Consider the following 19,024-nt stretch of genomic DNA (forward strand, 5'->3'; position numbering starts at 1 on the left):
GCAGTATAGCCTAAAAGCCAGCTCTTTGCTAAAAGTTCACCTTTTCAAGAATAAGTGAAGAGTGGTGCTATATGGTCCCCTTCACGTCACCGATTGGTGACTGACTTTAAACAGGTTAGAGAGCTGCAAAGGAGGAAGTTAAGTTCTGGCTATTATGTTAGACATCTGCTAACTTCAGCTTTTATAGATTACATTTTTGGCTAAATGATTACATTGAAAATATTTGTTATTCAACACAGCCAATTTACCTAGTTTCATTTTTACACTAAACTGATCCTTTAAGCTGTTGCTATACATGGCTAGAGGAATATCACTTCCACATGTACACTACTCTCTACACTTGGATGACCCCATACATGGCAGCTGGTGGTCGCAGTGAGCTTAAACTGTGTGTGGGGTGGTGGTGTCCATTTAAACTAGAGAAACTTAAGTCACACAAGGAATTTCAGGGAATTTGTGGATGTTGCCCTACAACAAGGGTTGTTGCCCTTAGAGTATCATTACTAAAATGTCACACAGTGGTTTCTGTGGGGGAAAAAACACCTTATTACATTAGGAACACACACAATTTCCTAATTTTACTTTTCAGGCATTATTAAAAGATTTTGATTGATGTACCTTACTTGAATCATTTCACACTCCAATAATAACACATTTTAATTTTGGATATGAACAATATTTCCCAGCAAAATAAAAATGTAAACCTGGCAGAACCAATTGGAAAGCTGTCTGTAACTAAAGTGATTTCACACCCTGCTTCTGTATTTGAAAAGCTGTTGAAGGCATATAAACCACAAATCGAGTAACACATGTTGTTCTCATTACTATAATAGCTGTGCATTATTTCAAAAGCAGATTAGCTACCAAATAACTCACTTCTCTAAGTTCAGTGGTGACATAATGCTGAAGATCCTTGGCTGCCTTGATGCGAGTTTCTTCATTCCTGCTCCTCAAGCCATTGGCAAACTGCTGCAACATTGTCATTATCCCAGACATGTTGGCTGGGTTCATTGGTAACAGGATTAGCAGATTCTAGAGAGACTGCAGAAGTTAAAATAAAACGTTAAAGAGTAACGAAAGTGTATTGAGATCCTTAATTATTTATGTAAAATGTCCTAATAATCTTGAATTAACTAGCTTTAGAATGCACATTTTATTTGATTTTCTGTATTGAAATAGTGCTGACTGTTTTAGAACTGGATAAGAAAATAAGTTGAGAAAATAGCCTAATAACCTAGGCTGCAGGTAAGTGCCTTGTTGAACATTGTTATAGAACAGGATGTATTTACTAAATAATGATTAGTTAAACCTTTATCTCACTATGTGAGATTGGTCATGTCAGACCAATTTAATTGCTTTTTATGATGAGGTAAGTAAGAAGCTGGACAGTGGGGATGCAGTAGATATAATCTATTTGGATTTTGCCAAAGCATTTGATACCGTTCCCCACAAACGACTGCTTTCTAAGCTAAGGTCTATTGGTCTTAGTGAAGTCGTTTGCACATGGATAGAAAACTGGCTACAGGATCGGGTACAGAGGGTGGTTGTTAATGGCACATTCTCTACTTGGAGTAAGGTTCTCAGTGGGGTCCCTCAGGGTTCTGTACTGGGTCCACTTTTGTTTAATTTGTTCATAAATGACTTAGGGGAGGGTATTATGAGTAATGTATCAGTGTTTGCAGATGACACAAAACTCTGCAGACCAGTCAATTCTATCCAGGATGTGACATCCCTGCAGCAGGATCTTGACCAACTGGCAATCTGGGCAGCTAAGTGGCAGATGAGATTTAATGTGGTAAATGTAAGGTCATGCACCTGGGATGTAAAAATATGCAAGCCCCGTATACCCTTAATGGGACTGCACTAGGCAAATCCATAATGGAGAAGGACCTTGGAGTCCTTGTAGATAATAAACTTGGCTGTAGCAAGCAATGCCAGGCAGCAGCTGCAAGGGCAAACAAGGTTTTGAGCTGTATTAAAAGGGGTATAGATTCACGGGAGGAGGGGGTTATTCTTCCCCTTTACAGAGCACTGGTAAGGCCCCATCTAGAATATGCTGTTCAGTTTTGGTCTCCAGTGCTCAAACGGGACATTATTGAGTTAGAGAGGGTCCAGAGAAGGGCAACTAAGCTGGTAAAGGGTATGGAAAGTCTCAGTTATGAAGAAAGACTGGCCAAGTTGGGTCTGTTTACACTGGAGAAGAGGCGCTTAAGAGGTGACATGATAACTATGTATAAATATATAAGGGGATCATATAATAACCTCTCTAATGTTTTATTTACCAGTAGGTCCTTCCAACGGACACGAGGGCACCCACTCCGTTTAGAAGAAGGGAGGTTCAATTTAAATATTTGGAAAGGATTTTTTACAGTGAGAGCTGTGAAGTTGTGGAATTCCCTCCCCGAATCAGTCGTACTGGCTGATACATTATATAGCTTTAAGAAGGGGCTGGATGGATTCTTAGCAAGTGAGGGAATACACGGTTATGGGAGATAGCTCTTAGTACAAGTTGATCCAGGGACTGGTCCGATTGCCATCTTGGAGTCAGGAAGGAATTTTTTCCCCTCTGAGGCAAATTAGAGAGGTTTCAGATGGGGTTTTTTGCCTTCCTCTGGATCAACTTGTAGTTAGGTAGGTTAGGTATAGGCATTATGGTTGAACTTGATGGACGTATGTCTTTTTTCAACCCAACTTACTATGTTACTATGTTACTATTCCCCCTTGCAAATAATACTAGCCTTACCTGTTAACCAGAGTTTTAAAATACAGAGACTAAGCATAATATGGATGTGATTTTAATAATTGCTTAAGGTGCCCATACACTATAAGATCCGCTCGCTTGGCGATGTCGCCAAGCGAGCGGATCTTCCCCGATATCCCCACCTACGGGTGGGCGATATCGGGTAGCAAGAAACTTAAAAAAAAAATAATCTGATCGTTTGGCCCTGGGGCCAAACGATCGGATTACATTTGTGGTTATGGGGCAGTCGGTTCGGGGACCGCATCAACGAGCCGATGCGGTCCCCGATCTGACTGGATTTTCTAACCTGGCCGATCGAGATCTGGCCAATTTCAGGCCAGATATCGGTCAGCTAGGCTGCTCTGTGCTGCCCATACATGGGCCGATTAGCTGCCGAATCGGTCCAAGGGACCGATATCGGCAGCTATAGTCGGCCCGTGTATGGGGACCTTTAGGCCAGCAGGGAAGTGATGGCACAGAACTTAGATAAGGTTAAGGACCCAAAGGGCGAGTTAGTCACCCGTGATAGAATGCTGCTACCACATGTTTGAAAATGCGTTTTCACTGGCAACAACAGGAGTGGCTGGTGGAAAGGCCAAATGCACCATAAAGGTCCCCATACATGGGCCGATTCTAGCTGCCGATATCTGTCCCTTAGAGCAATGCGGCAGCTAATCAGCCCGTGTATGGGCACTACCGATGGGCCTGCCCGACCGATATCTGGCCTGAAATCGGCCAGATCTCGATCGGCCAGGTTAGAAAATTTTGAAACTCTGCACAGTTTGTCCATGGGTGACTATGTTCCAAGTTTAGAAAAGTGGGCGGGGCCAACAACAAAATTCAAAAATAGGAAAAGTGGGCTGGGCCACTAACAGCCAATCAGATTTCATCCATTGAATTTTATTGGTTTAAATTTAAAATGCTGCCGTTCTTTAACTATTAATCCTAGGGTCCCTAAACTTTGCAGAGTTAGTCACTGGGTAACTGCATTTCCAGATTAGAAAAAGGGGGTGGAGCCAACCGCCAATCAAATGTCACTCGTTGACTTTCAGAGGGGAAATTTAAGTTGCCGCCATTCAGACACTATTAAAACCAGGGTCCCCAAACTTTGCACAGTGGTTTTTACTATATAAAAATGGTCCAAGGTCAGAGAAAGTGAGCAGAGCCCATTCAGTGACGTCATGTTTTTCAACCCAACATGAAGTTTGTTCTCAAACTTCCCTTTCTAGTTCATATTTGATCTTTTAATAAGAAAATTATATATATGGTGATATTTGAATTAGTGGTACTAGCACTTTTTCTAATTAATGGTTTTGAAGGAATATAACTGAAACAGAATATGCATTTGATTGGATGATTTTTAAAGGTCTTTTTAAGTGAGATTATAAAAAATTGGCACTTTTTTATCGAATTTATTCAGTCACCAATTGATGGTTCTGAAGAGAAACTCTAAGAATACAAAAACTATAGCACATGCACTTTGCTGAATTGAATTGTTTTTTTAAAAAAAGTCTTTTTTAAGTGACAGTATTAAAAAAGCTAGCACCTTCAAATAATTGCACTTTTCTTATTTATTTAGCACTAATCACTTAATCAATTAATCAATTAATGAACTCCTGATTGGTATTTTGAGTTGAATCAAACAGTGGGAAAAAAAGTGTTTTCTAATTAAGCGATTATCTTTTTATTCTTTATCTTAGGGCTCTGGTACACGGGGAGATTAGTCGCCCGCGACAAATCTCCCTTGTTGCGGGCGACTAATCTCCCCGATATGACATCCCACCAGCGAAAATGTAAATCGCCGGTGGGATGGCATATGCGGCGGCGTGATCGCCGAGGTTGCCTCGAGAGGCAACTTTGGCAATTTCCGCAAATCGCGCCACCGCGTATGCCATCCCACCGGCGATTTACTTTTTCGACGGTGGGATGTCATATCAGGGAGATTAGTCGCCCGCAAAAAGGGAGATTGTTCACGGGCGACTAATCTCCCTCATGTGCCAGAGCCCTTATACTACATAAGCTATCTTACACAGCTGCTACTGGGAATCAAGAAAGGTGCCTTAATGTATTTTGACAATGTTATAACAGCTGAAATGGTTAGTTCAGTTTAAATATTTAAGCTAAGGGCAATGGCAGACAAGTGATTTGTTGCCAGCAGTAAATCTTTGCTACAAATTTCCCAGACATGCCTTCCCATCCAGAAAGCTTCAAATCGCTGCAGGAAAATGCAAAGGCAGGCATTTTCCCGTGATTAAGTCTATAACCACAAATAATGTAATATACTTCCAGTGATCTGAAGCTTTCTAAAAGGGAAGGCATTTCCAGAAAAATTGTAATGGCATAGCAAAGATTTACTATGAGCAACAAAACTCCTCATCTGCAATTGTCTTTATAGCAATTTATTTTCTTTATAAACCAGTGTAAAAAGAGATTAAGTTTACCCATAAGTTTGCTACTAAATGATATGTTTAAAAGATATAAGGGTTAAAGTCTGCCAGACCCAAAAATGCAATTGCCCTCTAGGAACTGTGTCTGGAACCAAGCTATAAATGGTGGTACGTATTTTGAAAACTGGGCAGTAATTAAGAAAAAGCCCAAGAATGGATATCCACAAGGCATTTTTCCACAAGTACTGCTTAGAGTGGGTATCTGGACAGCGAAGATAGAGGGTGCAGTTGATCTAAATTTGTATAGGCATAACTCAATCCCTACTGACTAAAATTAAGCTATACATGTACTGCAGCTGGTTGCCACAGAAAGGCCAAAAATGTATGCATTACATGAGCTGCACCCTTATGGGCTCCTTTCTATTGGATATACCCATGGACTTGGTAGATGTGCCAAAAAAAAACTGGTTTTCAAGGTTGCCTGTAGCTGGGATAGTAGACAAATTGCCACAAATGAAATGAAAGTAAGTGGCAAGGGGTGCTCCTCCATGCATAGGTTACCTCCAAGTATACATCTAATGAAACTAGACAGCTATTAAATATACAGAGACCTTTCATGATCACATTAAGGCACAAAGCCGCAGGCAGATGGCTTTCGTGTAAGTTACTGCACACAGGGCATTAGCAGGCTATATTGGGGTTTTGCCTTGTTTCTTTGGTTTACAGGTTCTTTCGCTGATACAGCAAATACATAGATATAAATATTAAATATGTGTAAGTATTCATTTCTAATGTTAAAATATCAAAAATATGTTTTGGTGCAAACTAGAAAAATGTCTGTGTACTATCATTGATGTCACTATATGCAACAACATAAAACTGATAAAAATCAAGGGCAAATTATTTTGGACCCTATTCCTCTTAAACACCATGTAGTCAAAAGAAAAATATTTGACTTTAGTCCTACTGATACAATATCATTAGTATGGAAAGTTCACTGTAAGTTTTCATACAAATAAGTATATTTGCATTACTGTAATATACAAAGAATAAATCAGTGTGTATAAAACACACATACATTCACAAATACACATAAAACACATACATATGCGCTACAAAAACAACAAAATGCAGAATAATCTAATCATTACCAGAAAGAATATCCAATGATCTGGTGACAAATTCATCTTACAGGTGGCCTTGCAATTTGATGCTGGGGATACAAACAATTGTTCAGTCATAAAAACTATTAGTCAGAACAACAACTGACATAATATATATATATATATATATATATATATATATATATATATTCCTACTCCAATGTCTCTTCTACAGGTTGGTGCTAATACACAACTAATTTCATAAAAAAGACAGGAGTAATTCTGGACAAATATATCTCTCTTTGACCTTTCAATCAATGACTAGTAAAGTTCAATAGCTGCTTCCAAGGGGGTTGTGGGATGTCACCCTATGACTGCATAATGTATCCTTTGGTGGATTGTTTTACATTAATTCATATTGCTATTCTATAGAGTAATATTAGGTGCATTTACTCTAAAGCAATGCACTGGCCCTATGCTTTAAATACAAATAAATAGACAATACTAGTTCAGGTGATTTTCCATTAAATTAATAGAATCATGCATATGCTTTAAAGGAGATTCTCAAAAGAAAAATGCATAAGCGTACACTGGCCAAACTACTAGTTCATGTGCTTTTCCATTAAATCAATAGAATCATGTTTCTCTGTTTATCACTATTTAAGGCTGATGCCACACGTGGCGTTTTTACGCTGCGTATTTTCTAATTCTCTAAGCGGCTGAAGAACGGCCGATATCATCATCCATAGAAATAACTTGAAAAGACTCTAGGCAAACCACACAAAGCGTAAATACGCTAGAAAACGCCTTAGCACGGATTTTTCAAGCGTTGGCTGAAATACGCCAGTATTTGCAAAGCAAACTATTCCTATGTATACACAAAGGCAGCTGCCAGACCTAGCTGAAATACGCAGCGTTTTTTACTATTTCGCACTATTAGCACCATGGAAACGGGATTTGCTTACGTCACCAGTACTAGGCTGAAAAACGCAGCGTAAAAACGCCACGTGTGGCATCAGCCTAAGACAGCACAATTTACTCAAATGATCTAGTCAAGACACCTGCTTCTGCAACTCAAATGATCTAGTCAATTATCTCCAAAGAGAGACATACAGCTCTACTTGCCTGTCTGCCTGTCTTCAGGGTAACAGACAAGGTAACAAAGATTTTTATTTTGGCTGGTGCTCTCAGATGGAGAACAATGGTGGGCAAAACACCACTCTTCACCTGTCACTGCTACTGCTTGTTACAGGTAACAACAGTGACAAGTAGACCTTGGAACCAAAATGTTAGCTTAAGTAGGCCTAAGGCAGGGGTTTTCTGAATTTTTATTGCATTCAAGCTACACTGAGTTTTAAAATTTGCCATGACACCTGCTTCTGTAAAATGTTTACAGATATGACACACTAGTGCATCAGTCATTTAGCAACAGTTTTAATAATAAAATTGGCACAAATTTGCAATCTGGCCTTCCAAACTCACTTAGAAAAGCCAGCCATAAAGGGCTTCCACTGAACAAACAATAGGAGTAATTATGTGTGGGTTTACCATTAAGTCCGATGAGTTAGTGTTAAAATATGGGTGAACACTCAGGGTTCAGGTTGGGTGCGAAGTACACTCTTCCTCTGCTCCCAAAGTTTCCCTGTCTTGAAACCTAAGGTGCATTGAAACAGAAAGCAAAGCTAAGCGGAAAGCACATAAGTAATGGTGGAAGAGAGAAAAGTAAAATAGAATAGAAAAAGGGGATGAAGCTTAGTAGGGGGATGGAAAAGTGCTAAAAATAGAGGATAGCGGTTGACAGAAGGAGGAAAGCAGCTTGGAGCAAGGCAGGAAAGAGGGTGGGAAAACAGGGAAAGTATAACAGGGAATAGAAAATGAGGGATAATTAGGCATGGGTTTGATAAACAAAAAAGAAGCAAGAGAGACAAGGATTGAGTAAAGAGAAAAAGGTAAAGAAAATAAGAATGGGAAGATCTGGCATGTTGCCAAGAGGCTGGCAAATTGCGGTGCCATTATTCAAAAAGTGATCACACACTTAGCCACAGAACTCTGGAGCTATTGCTAGCTTGATCTGTGGTAAGAAAGCTTTTGGGGGGTAGTAAGGGACAAGATTCTAGAATACTTTCAAATCACAGTAATAAATACTTTGTGCCAGCATACTTTTATGCATGTTAATGTTGACTGCGATAAATCTTCGCTACCGCGGGCGAATAGTCTTCTCGAAATGCCTTACCACCGGCAATAATGTGAACAGGTGGAAAGGCATACACATTGCTACGTAGCCCAAAGTATCCACATAAACTTTGGGCTGTCTCCTGGGATCATACGATTCATGGTACACACAAACAAACCAAGGCACACATGCATGTTAGCTCACATCAGTCAATTAATGAACAGAGTTCTGTCTTCTGCTTTCACTCTTCCTCCTGTTATATATATATATATATATATATATATATATATATATATATAAGCATTCATTCTGAGGGTTAAGGTATAATGTCTCCAACATAATATCTGTAATTAGAGAGGGAACTGGCTGAGATTGCAAAGAGCTGTGGTAAATGGAACATTTTCTAATTGGACCAGTGTTGTTAGTGAAGTACCGGAGGATAGTGTTGATCTTTATTTTCATAAAAATGAACGAGAAGCCACAATTTTTAACTTGAACTGAACTTTGAATAGAAGTTGTGCAAATTATTCTTCACAGTGAGACTACAAAATTCCCTGCCAGGTGCACTGTTGTGATTGGAAGACTCAATTGAGGTCATTAAAGTAACTTCTGTAAAAAGCATCTTGTTTGCTTTGAACATGAATGTGTGAATGTGTATTTCTTTATTACCTATAATTTCTATAGCACAGACATATTCCAAAGTGCTGTACAAGGAATACAAATAAGTTGCATTGGTTCCAGCCCCAGATGAGCCTACAATTTAAGATCCCTATACGGAGTTCAACCTGCCTAGCAGGTCAATAGGGAAATTCCTTGTCCTGGCAAATATCAAACTCAGGACCCCAGAACTTCAAGGCATCAGTGACATCTACTGAGCAACAGTGTTTATGTATAGGTATGTATGCATAGGGGTCATTTTGTGGCGCTGAACCTGGTTTGTTATCTCTCTTTTAAATCAACTTAGTAACTCTCATGCACACGATGGTGACACTGCCAAAACAAAAATAAAACAGCTAAGGTAAAAAAATGAAGGTTTATACCTTCACTTAAACCTTAAGGTAAAACTTAACACTACCCTCACAAACAGTTGCAAATGAACGTAATTGTACCACTGTGATGGGTCAATAGTTAGGATTCACACCTGCAGTCAAGCACAGCAGTCTACTAGTTTCCAGAAAATATTCTGAGCCCTGGTTATTAATTACTCGGAGCTACGGCTGGATAATTAGCGAGCAAAGTCCCTTCTTACCACTACCCCGAACACGCCGCTGTTACAAATACTATCTCTCAGCCGCTATTTCGTCCTTTGCACAACATACGGCACCAGGTCTGCAGCGCGGACCGAACGGGAAATACAAGGGAAAATCGTCCCAGGGCGTTTACCTCATTTCCTTCTAGCGCGGATTTGCGTTCCATTTGGGAACTCCACCCAAAATGGAATAAACAACCGCACTGAGTTGAGTAGTCAAATATGCCTCAAACTTACAGGTAAGAGAAAGGTAAACGAACTAATCACAGTACCCTCCTTATTCCCCTTTAGCCGACTTATTACGTGTAATTACAGCTGGAACGCACGGCCATGTTTAATGAAGTTGTGGTTTGGAACGCAAGATCTCCGATAGAAGGAAGTGAGGTAAAACATTCTGAGACACTATCCTTCATTATCGCACATTCGTCCCACAATGGAGCACTAATGCAGCTTGCTGTGCCAAAGGACGGAATTAGTGGCTGAGAGGTGTTATTTACTACATCGGAGGTGTCTGGGGTATTGGTAAGGTTGGACCAATTATCTTGCATTAGTACAAAGGGATACTTTAGGGCTAAATTATATTCTTTCATCCTTGTTGTGCAGGTGTAGGCACTAGCATTATTAACACTTCAATGTACTTCGGTATATCTATTAATATGTCCATTTGGAAATCTGTTTTAGTGTTATGGTACTCTCTTGGGGGGGAAGTTGACCTTTAAAATTTGCTAAGAGGACGTTCTAACAAGCTACTACTAAATCTAATCTAATCCTTTTTATGTATGCCAGTCTGCCAACTATATTTAGAAGATGGTTTATGTGAAGCTATGTATTATTAATTTTAGATTGGTAGGCTAACTGGACAGTTTTTATGGATTAACTGTACTGGTAAAAAATAAGTTATTTTACTTTTATTACCAGTTTTCTACATGATAGTTGCTCCTCCATACCTTTTTCTGTACTTAGGCAGCACAGTAGAGAAATGCGGTCCTGCCCCACTGAGCAGAAGAGAAACATTTCTGTTACAAGATTACCTGTGCTGCACATCTTTAGGCAGGATAGTCTCTCATGTTTATTGATTTTTTTGGGATCTTTGCTGAAGCCCTAGGCTGTTAGCAGCCACTCAACAGAGTTGCTTGCATGTGCCACTTTCTCACCATCCTTCCTTCAACTTGAAAATGTATCATTTTTGAATCTCTCATTTGAAGATCTGTACTAATTTCACCCCCTCTTTCTGGCTTCCTTGTTTGTTAATAGATGAAATCTCCTAAATGGAGCAAGCAGGTTTGGAAATTATTTACATAATTGATGCCTCAAGCTTTTCTTTAATCTTAGATGCATGCATCTGCCTGAAAAGATCAATATATTTGCATTATTTTTCCCTTTTAGTTTATATCTCTTATTCTGAAATGGGACCCAAACCAGATCAAGATTTCCTTTGCTGGTGTCGGTCATGGGTTTCCTTCCTCTATTGTCTCAGATTGTGGAATCTGGAAACATATTTCCTCTTCTTGCCTTTTTTCAAAGCAGTGGGCAGAATAACAACTAATCATGCTATATCTAGTATAAATAAATTTAAAGCAACTGGACTTGTTAAGTAATCATTGAAGACGTTTCACTACTCATCCGAGTAGCTTCTTCAGTTCAACTGACTGTTATGGGAAGTCCTCAGAATATATACTCTTCCACTAATCCAATCACAATGGCACTTTGTAAAAAGAGGCCATTCATGTCAAAGTGGAGAAACCATCCCTAAACAGAGGCGGGGGACTTCAACACCATCTGTCTGCTACATACAATGCTGTTCTAACATCTGTATCCCGGCAGTTTCAGAACTCTTCACACATCCATTCATGCAACTCTAACAAGTAACACCTGCTTTGAAGAGTTGCATGATACTTTGGTAATCCTTTCAAAGTAACTCCACAGCATTCACACCTCTGTGAGTTTCAGATGTCACCTTTCTGAAGAGTTAAAAAGTGCCATTGTGATTGGATTAGTGGAAGAGTATATATGCTGAGGACTTCCCATACCAGTCAGTTGAACTGAAGAAGCTGCTCGGATGAGTAGTGAAACGTCTTCAATGATTACTTAACAAGTCCGGTTGCTTTAAATTTATTTATACTAGATATACCATGACCTGGATGAATGAAAATCTTCATAGACAACTAATCATGCTCTGGATTGGATTTAAACTGATAACTGGTCCATGCTCCTCCCTTGGGCTGAGTTTGTCCATAATAACCTAATCCTTGGGTTTTTCCTCCAGTTTTCTGTATGTGTGGTCTCACCTTGTTTTATTGGTCACTTCAAAGAAGCTGTTAACCCTGTGGGTGTCAAATGAGACTTACCTCACCGTGTGACAATCTCCAGCTCCTTTCATCTCTCCTTGTTGAATGATGTGGTCAAGACTGCCTTTTTCTTTGACTTTACTTCATCTATTTTTGTTGAGGAGTTTCAGGAATTTTAGGTCTAGGAAATTGTGGACTCCCCAAAGTCAGAGGTAATATCCAATGGAGGGTAGATAGTTCTTGGGTTTTAGTTAGTGACGCCCATCTAACCTGTTTAGTTAATTCTTTTAATAGAGGTTTCCTGGTAGTGACGCTACCTTGCGTTATGAAGCATTGCATTGCGTTGCGATGTCAGCATGTTGATTGTTGCACCGGGCTGTGTTTTGATGTCAGCAAACATTGTGACACAAATGTTGGCATTCTTTTGGGGTTCAAAAGACCAATTCCAACTCCCAATCATTGCCAAAGCTGACTATTTGTACTACATTTTCTGCGTAAGCTTTGTACATGATTGCTCTTGTGGCACTTGACTCTTTATCTGTTCCTGATCTGTAAAATATAGTGCTACCATTTTCCAACTTTTTCCCAGCTGTTATCTTCCACTGCCCTCAGCTACATACTAACTGGCAGCAAAGGAGTCACCAGTTTACAGAATAGTCCCTTCTTCATTGCAGCCTTTCCTTGTTTTTTTTTTAACATGGTAGAATGTAATAATATCAGCCAAATAGCATTGTACTTATTTTTACACGTGTTTGCCAGTTTCTGGTGCAATTTTTAAACATTTGTGCAAATAGGGCTTATTCTGAATATATTGCTCCTGTTATTTTAATTAAAGGAGAAGGAAAGGTAAAAATCACTGGGGGGTGCCAAATGTTAGGTATCCCCTCCCCCCCAGTGACTTTAATCGCTTACCTTTAACCCCAGGCTGGTGCTCCTGTTAGGAGAAAACCTCTTCCTTCTGTCTTCTGAATCCTGGGGCCTGCATATGCACAGTAGAGTGATAAAGCCAACTTTTTTATTAAAGTTCGGCTTTTCCCTCTACTGTGCAAGTGTATGAAGACAAAAGGAAGGAAGAAAGAGTCACTTGCTTGCAGGTACTGGTGCAGTTTTCTTCTAACAGGAGCACCAGTCTAGGGTAAAAGGTAAAAAGGTAAGCAATTAAAGTCACTGGGGGGTGCCAACATTTTTGCTTCCCCCAGTGACTTAGCCTTTTCTTCTCCTTTAAGAAATATGCATGTTTTTTTTTCTTCACAATTTTGAAACAATTTCTTCATGTTCTTAAAGTGGACCTATATATATATAAATATGTATACATGAAACACAAATTCTTTTTTTATTAAAATTTCCATACCTTTTTTTAAACTCATGTAAATATCTCAGCTGTCCATCATATTTTGCCTTCTCTCCCTCTATGCCTGAGACATAGCTATTAGTCTGTACATAAAGAGAAGAGAACTCCAAACACTCCAGACAATGAAGTTTCGTTAAAAGCAGGTCTTTATTATTCCATCTAAAAACAGAGCACCTAACGCGTTTTGTGCGTGTGCGCACTTAATCATAGGCATAAACACATAATGATAGGAGGGGTTAAATAGTGTTTCAAAGTGATTGACATACAAAAGGAGACAGCAACACGCCCACCCCCCAAAATTAAAGTAACAATGCGGAAACACATTAGGCATATTGTTGCAAGTGATAGTAACAGTCCAGTGGCCAGGCACTTTATACATTGTTTCTGATCTGATGTATCGTTTTTACAGGTTCAGGTAATAGATAGAATCCTTTCAGATGAAACACGCACAGACATGTATGCAAGGCTTTTACACTCTGAGGTCAAGTGGATATTTGTCCTTGGCACACAACATCCTAGTGGTCTTAATTCTATTTTTACTATTAGTTGTTACGTTTAGCCTCAAGCACTTTACTTGTTCTGTACTATCTTTTTAAGTGAATTATCATGTTATTTAATCACTGCTTATTATGAATTATTATGTATAATATAATATGTATTATGAGTTATGAATTAACTTGATATATATCTAATCTTTATTGATCGCTTTATGAAGTTTTGTCTTTGTATATATTTTATATATTGGGTTGTTGAAGGTCTTGTTTCCGATCGTTACTTTAATTTTGGGGGGTGGGCGTGTTGCTGTCTCCTTTTGTATGTCAATCACTTTGAAACACTATTTAAACCCTCCTATCATTGTGTGTTTATGCCTTTGATTAAGTGCGCATGAAACGCATTAGTCGCGTTTTTAGATGGAATAATAAAGACCTGCTTTTAACAACTTCATTGTCCGGAGTGTTTGGAGTTCTCTTTGCGTTATGTACGGACTGTCTTCCCTCAGCTACGGGTTCAGGGCCCTGAGCACTTTCAGACTCTGGTGAGCATTCAAATTAACTTGCTGATTTTTGGGCTTTTGGATGTTTATTGCACTGTGCTAGGTTCGGAATATATACACCCGGACCTCATCAATTTATCCGGTACGGATTATGATTCTTAATAACACCCCTGAGCCCCTTTTTTTTTTTTTTTTTTTTTTTTTTTTTACATGAATAAATATTAAGTTACTAAAGTGATTTTCTAATTTGTGGATATATAGCTATTAGTTTCACTTTTTTCTGTACATTCTACACTTCAAACTCTACGGGGCAGGGACCTCCATCCTCTTGTGTCTTTGACTCTTAACTTATTGCAAGTGTGTCTTGTATTTATTGTTATACTTTGTATTTATCAATTATTATCCCCTGTTTATATGAATGAGTTCTACTGTACAGCACTGCGTATATAAGTAGCACTTTTTAAATAAAGATTTACATACATATATGTCACTGCCCTCCTCACAATCCCCCTCCCTCCTCACTGTCTATAATTATGTAGCTGCTGCATGGGGATGTGCATCGGGTCACTCATTTTGAAGCACACAGTAGATTTTGGGATGATGCAGTACTTCCCTCTATAGCAGTTCCCTCCCTCTACAAAATGGCAGCTACCAGTATTCTCTAATTGTGCCTTCCAAAATAATGAAGAAACCAATTTTAAAAAGGTGTAGTGCATATAAAGTTTATTTTGCTTGACTTACATAATAGCATAGCATTTGAAATGATTTCTTAGGGTGACAGGTTCCCTTTAAAGGCACTGTTTAAACAAATCACCTGTCTACTAAAGAGTCCACTGTATGTAGCAGATCATTTTACAATAGGCATTTCAGTGGATGGGCAATTTGTTTTCATTGTACTCACAATAGCAGACTGTGATTGCTTTCAGTTTTGGTCTTGGTCTGTGTGTGAGCACAGTGCCTCATACAAGCCAGAGGATGGATTTTATTGTTTGCTTAGGAAATGAATCCTTTCTTCAAAGTTTTATATATAATGAAACTTTTTTTATACTTTGAATTCTATGGACAAGATTGTCTAGGATTTATGCATATTTCTGTGATCATATCCTATATATCATACTTATTTATATAATACTCCTATAAACTTTTGTCTTTGCTATGTAATTTTGTGTTGCAGTTGCAATCCCTGGAAGTTATCATGAAGCCAGATGACTGCCTGAATAATATTCATATTGAAACTGAAAACTTAGATGAAGTGGACCTGACAAAACTCACTGGGGAGGCCCATTCATTGTCTAATGGCATAGTGCCTCCATTCACAGATAAAACTTTTCGAAAGGCTACAAGTTTCAAACAAAAATGTGCCACTTATGTTCTGGCACTTCGTCCCTGGAGCTTCAGTGCCTCTCTTATACCTGTAGCATTGGGGACTGCCATTGCCTATCGCTCTGAAGGCTCACTGGATTTATTGCTTTTTGTTGTCTGTGCTGTGGCAGTGCTGGCTGTGCACGGAGCTGGGAATCTAGTAAACACTTACTATGACTTCTCCAAAGGTATTGATCACAAGAAAAGTGATGACCGAACCTTGGTAGACCATATCCTTGAACCACAGGATGTTGTGCGGTTTGGTGTTTTTCTTTACACTTTGGGTTGTTTGTGTGCTGCATGCCTGTACTTCATATCAAAGTTGAAGCTAGAACACCTGGCTCTTATATATTTTGGAGGACTGTCTAGTTCATTCCTTTATACTGGAGGTATGTATGGCATAAACAATATTAAAGAGATAACATGACATTTTATTTTTAGGGACAGCTTCAGTATCAAGTATGGTTCAGTAGGTTACTTAGTGACAGTAACTTAGGTTGTAAACAAGATATATCAAGATATGTCAAGTTCAGTATATACAACCTGTCTAACTACTAGTTAATCCAGAGAATGGCAAAAAAAAAACACTTCTCGGGCCTGTAATTTACCTCAGAGGTGGAAAAATTCCTTACTGGCTCCAATATGGAAATCAGACCATAACACGCATAACATGAATGATTCAGGCCTTCAGAGGTGCTCACCATCTTGGATTTTGTTAGGAGTGTCAGTGAAACTGCTCATGCTCAGTGTGCCCTAGGCAGCTGTTGAAAAGCTAAATTTAAAGGTTGTCATAAATCATCAAGCAAAAATAAGGTTCACCTGTCATAAAGGCTGATTCTATAGGGCTGATTAAGTTGTTATAAAAATAGAATTGATTCTGAGGTGAAAATTTTCTATATTTTTATATGAATGTGGCCTAAAACATAATCTGATTTGCAAACATACTAAAAGTAGATGAAAAAAACATAGTGTAACAAATGGAACAAAAACGATTATATTTGGTCATGTATTTATTGAAAAAAAAAATGATCCAATAACATGTGGCAAAAGTCTCTGTGTTTGGTGTGACTCCCTTGTGTAGCAATAACTGCAACTAAATGTTTGTGGTAACTGTTGATCAGTCCTGCACATCAATTTGGAGGAATTTTAGCCCATTCCTGTGTACAGAACAGATTCAGCTCTTGGATGTTGGTGGGTTTCCTCACATGAACCGCTTGCTTTAGGTCTTTCCACAACATTTCAATTGGATTAAGGTCAGGACTTTAACAATTTAAGAACAGTCACTTTATTCTTCTTAAACCATTCTTTTTGTAGAACAACTTTTCTGTTTAGGATCATTGTCGACCTCTTCTGGGTAGGGTAACAATAATCTCGAATTTCCTCCATTTGTACACAGTCTGTCTGACTGTTGATTGGTGCCTAAGCTCTTTAGAGAAAATCTTCTAACTTTTTCTGGTTTTATGGGCATTAGCAAGGTCTTCAGACACCTCCTTTGTTCCAGCCATGAAATGCATCCACAAATGTGTGTGTGTGTGTGTGAGATCGGGCTTTGCTGAAAACACCAGACTTTGATTTCACCTTCAAATTATATGATAATCCTAAGGATTCAGTTACTTTTGCCACACGCAGATATATTATTGAATCATTTTTTTCAATAAATACATGACCAAATATAGTAATTTTTGTTTCACCAGGTTTGCTTCATCTAGTTTTAGGACTTGTTTGAAAGTCAGATGATGTTTTTAGGTCACATTCATATAAAAATATAAAGAATTTGAAAGGGTTTACAAACTTTGTAAAACCACTGTATACAGTATATTGTGAGTTGGTCCATAAACTGTGGTAACTCACAGCAGCACAGATTGTGTGCTGGGAATCTGCAAAAGAGAAGGTGGGCAACAATTGAGGCCATATTCAGAGGCACATATTTTAAAGTAAAAGTAACACTAACATTTTTTAAGTAAAAAAAAAATCTATTCTACCCTGCACTAATAATTGCCCTATCCTGCAAACCATTTATTATTTTGAATGCTTTATTAGAAAATACACTCTAAAACGTGGCTTCCGGTCATTTAAAATAAGGCAATGCGGCGAAGGAAGGAGCAGCATCCGCTATGCGATGATCGTTTGATCAAGAGTCAGGCTAGGTTCGTTGCAAAGTGGATGCTGCTCCTTCCTTCGCCGTATCGCCTTATTTCAAATGACCGGAAGCCAAGTTTTAGCGGGTATTTTCTAATAAAGCATTCAAAATAATAAATGGTGTGCAGGGTAGAATAGATTTTTTACTTAAAAAAATTTAGTGTTACTTTTCCTTTAACTGCTAAAGTGCTGTGGTCATAATATAATTTACAGCATTTCTGCCCTACTTCTTTGTTAAACATAAGTTCTTTTGCCATTTTAGTTTTCTTTTCTGTCATATATTTTTAAAACTGCCAAAGCATAATAGTGTTCAGCGTAAAAATATATGGATTTGTTGTAAAGAGATGGCAATTTATTTAACTCTGTTTTTTCTGTATTTTTACAGGAATAGGATTTAAGTATGTTGCTTTGGGAGATCTTGTAATCCTTATCACATTTGGTCCATTGGCTGTTATGTTTGCTCATGCAGTGCAAGTTGGTTACCTTGCAGTAACTCCTTTACTGTATGCTGTTCCCCTTGCCCTCAGCACTGAAGCCATTCTGCATAGTAACAATACTCGGGACATGGAATCAGATCGACAGGCTGGCATAGTAACCCTTGCAATTCTTGTTGGCCCAATGTTTTCATATATGCTTTATAACTTGCTTGTTTTCCTCCCATATCTCATATTTTCAATCCTTGCAACAAGATACACAATAAGCATGGCCTTACCACTGCTTACTATACCACTGGCTTTTTCTCTAGAAAGACAATTCAGAAGTCAGAACTTTAACAAAATTCCACAGAGGACAGCCAAACTCAATCTGCTTGTTGGACTTTTTTATGTCTTTGGGATTGTTCTAGCCCCAGCTGGCTCTCTTCCATGAATATATAAATATTTAGACCTTTTTATGGCAGAGTATTTAAAATGGTAAAATATAATTAACATAATAAAATGATAAAAATACGTATTACAGTCGTCCTGTCACCATACTTTTTATTTATTTTGTGTTTTATGTCAGCACCAAGCAAAATTACCAAGGTATCAAAATATTCAGTTACTGTAAGGGGTAACCCAGTTAAAAGTCCGAGAGCTTTTTCTTCAAAATGGGAGGCTGTTTCCAATGTTTGTGTTAGGTTATTACTGTTTTATCTCTACTTTTCTTTTTTCTTTTCGTTTTTACTTAATTCAGTAAAAAAATATTTATGTATACAAATATTTTTTTTGTAACTTCTAACCTTAGGTTGTGAAGTTACA

The 19,024-nt window shown here is 38.4% G+C and overlaps 2 protein-coding genes across 8 annotated transcripts in view; one reads left to right on the top strand and one right to left on the bottom strand.

Moving 5' to 3' along the window:
• Positions 1 to 9,772, bottom strand: part of mtor (mechanistic target of rapamycin kinase) — a 156,248-nt gene extending 146,476 nt beyond the window's left edge. For 2 of the 3 annotated variants that reach the window (XM_031905511.1, XM_031905509.1), the window contains exons 1-4: positions 9,653 to 9,772; positions 7,779 to 7,884; positions 6,279 to 6,340; positions 877 to 1,041 (exon numbers count right to left, since the gene is read on the bottom strand). In XM_031905511.1, the coding sequence (XP_031761371.1) occupies positions 877 to 1,011 (135 nt within the window). In that variant the 5' untranslated portion in view covers positions 1,012 to 1,041; positions 6,279 to 6,340; positions 7,779 to 7,884; positions 9,653 to 9,772. The remainder of the gene's footprint in view (positions 1 to 876; positions 1,042 to 6,278; positions 6,341 to 7,778; positions 7,885 to 9,652) is intronic. The other variant, XM_031905510.1, reaches the window with a different exon arrangement.
• A 32-nt stretch (positions 9,773 to 9,804) lies between these two features.
• ubiad1 (UbiA prenyltransferase domain containing 1) lies at positions 9,805 to 18,738 on the top strand. Of its 5 annotated transcripts, XM_012966607.3 has the most exons (4): positions 9,805 to 9,891; positions 9,968 to 10,036; positions 15,460 to 16,036; positions 18,172 to 18,738. In XM_012966607.3, exons 2-4 carry the CDS (start codon positions 9,983 to 9,985, stop codon positions 18,651 to 18,653), a joined length of 1,113 nt encoding a protein of 370 aa, XP_012822061.1. In that variant the 5' UTR covers positions 9,805 to 9,891; positions 9,968 to 9,982; the 3' UTR covers positions 18,654 to 18,738.
• Positions 18,739 to 19,024: the final 286 nt, after the last annotated feature.

The sequence above is a fragment of the Xenopus tropicalis genome, chromosome 7, assembly GCF_000004195.4.
Source record: "Xenopus tropicalis strain Nigerian chromosome 7, UCB_Xtro_10.0, whole genome shotgun sequence".
NCBI classification, from domain to species: domain Eukaryota; kingdom Metazoa; phylum Chordata; class Amphibia; order Anura; family Pipidae; genus Xenopus; species Xenopus tropicalis.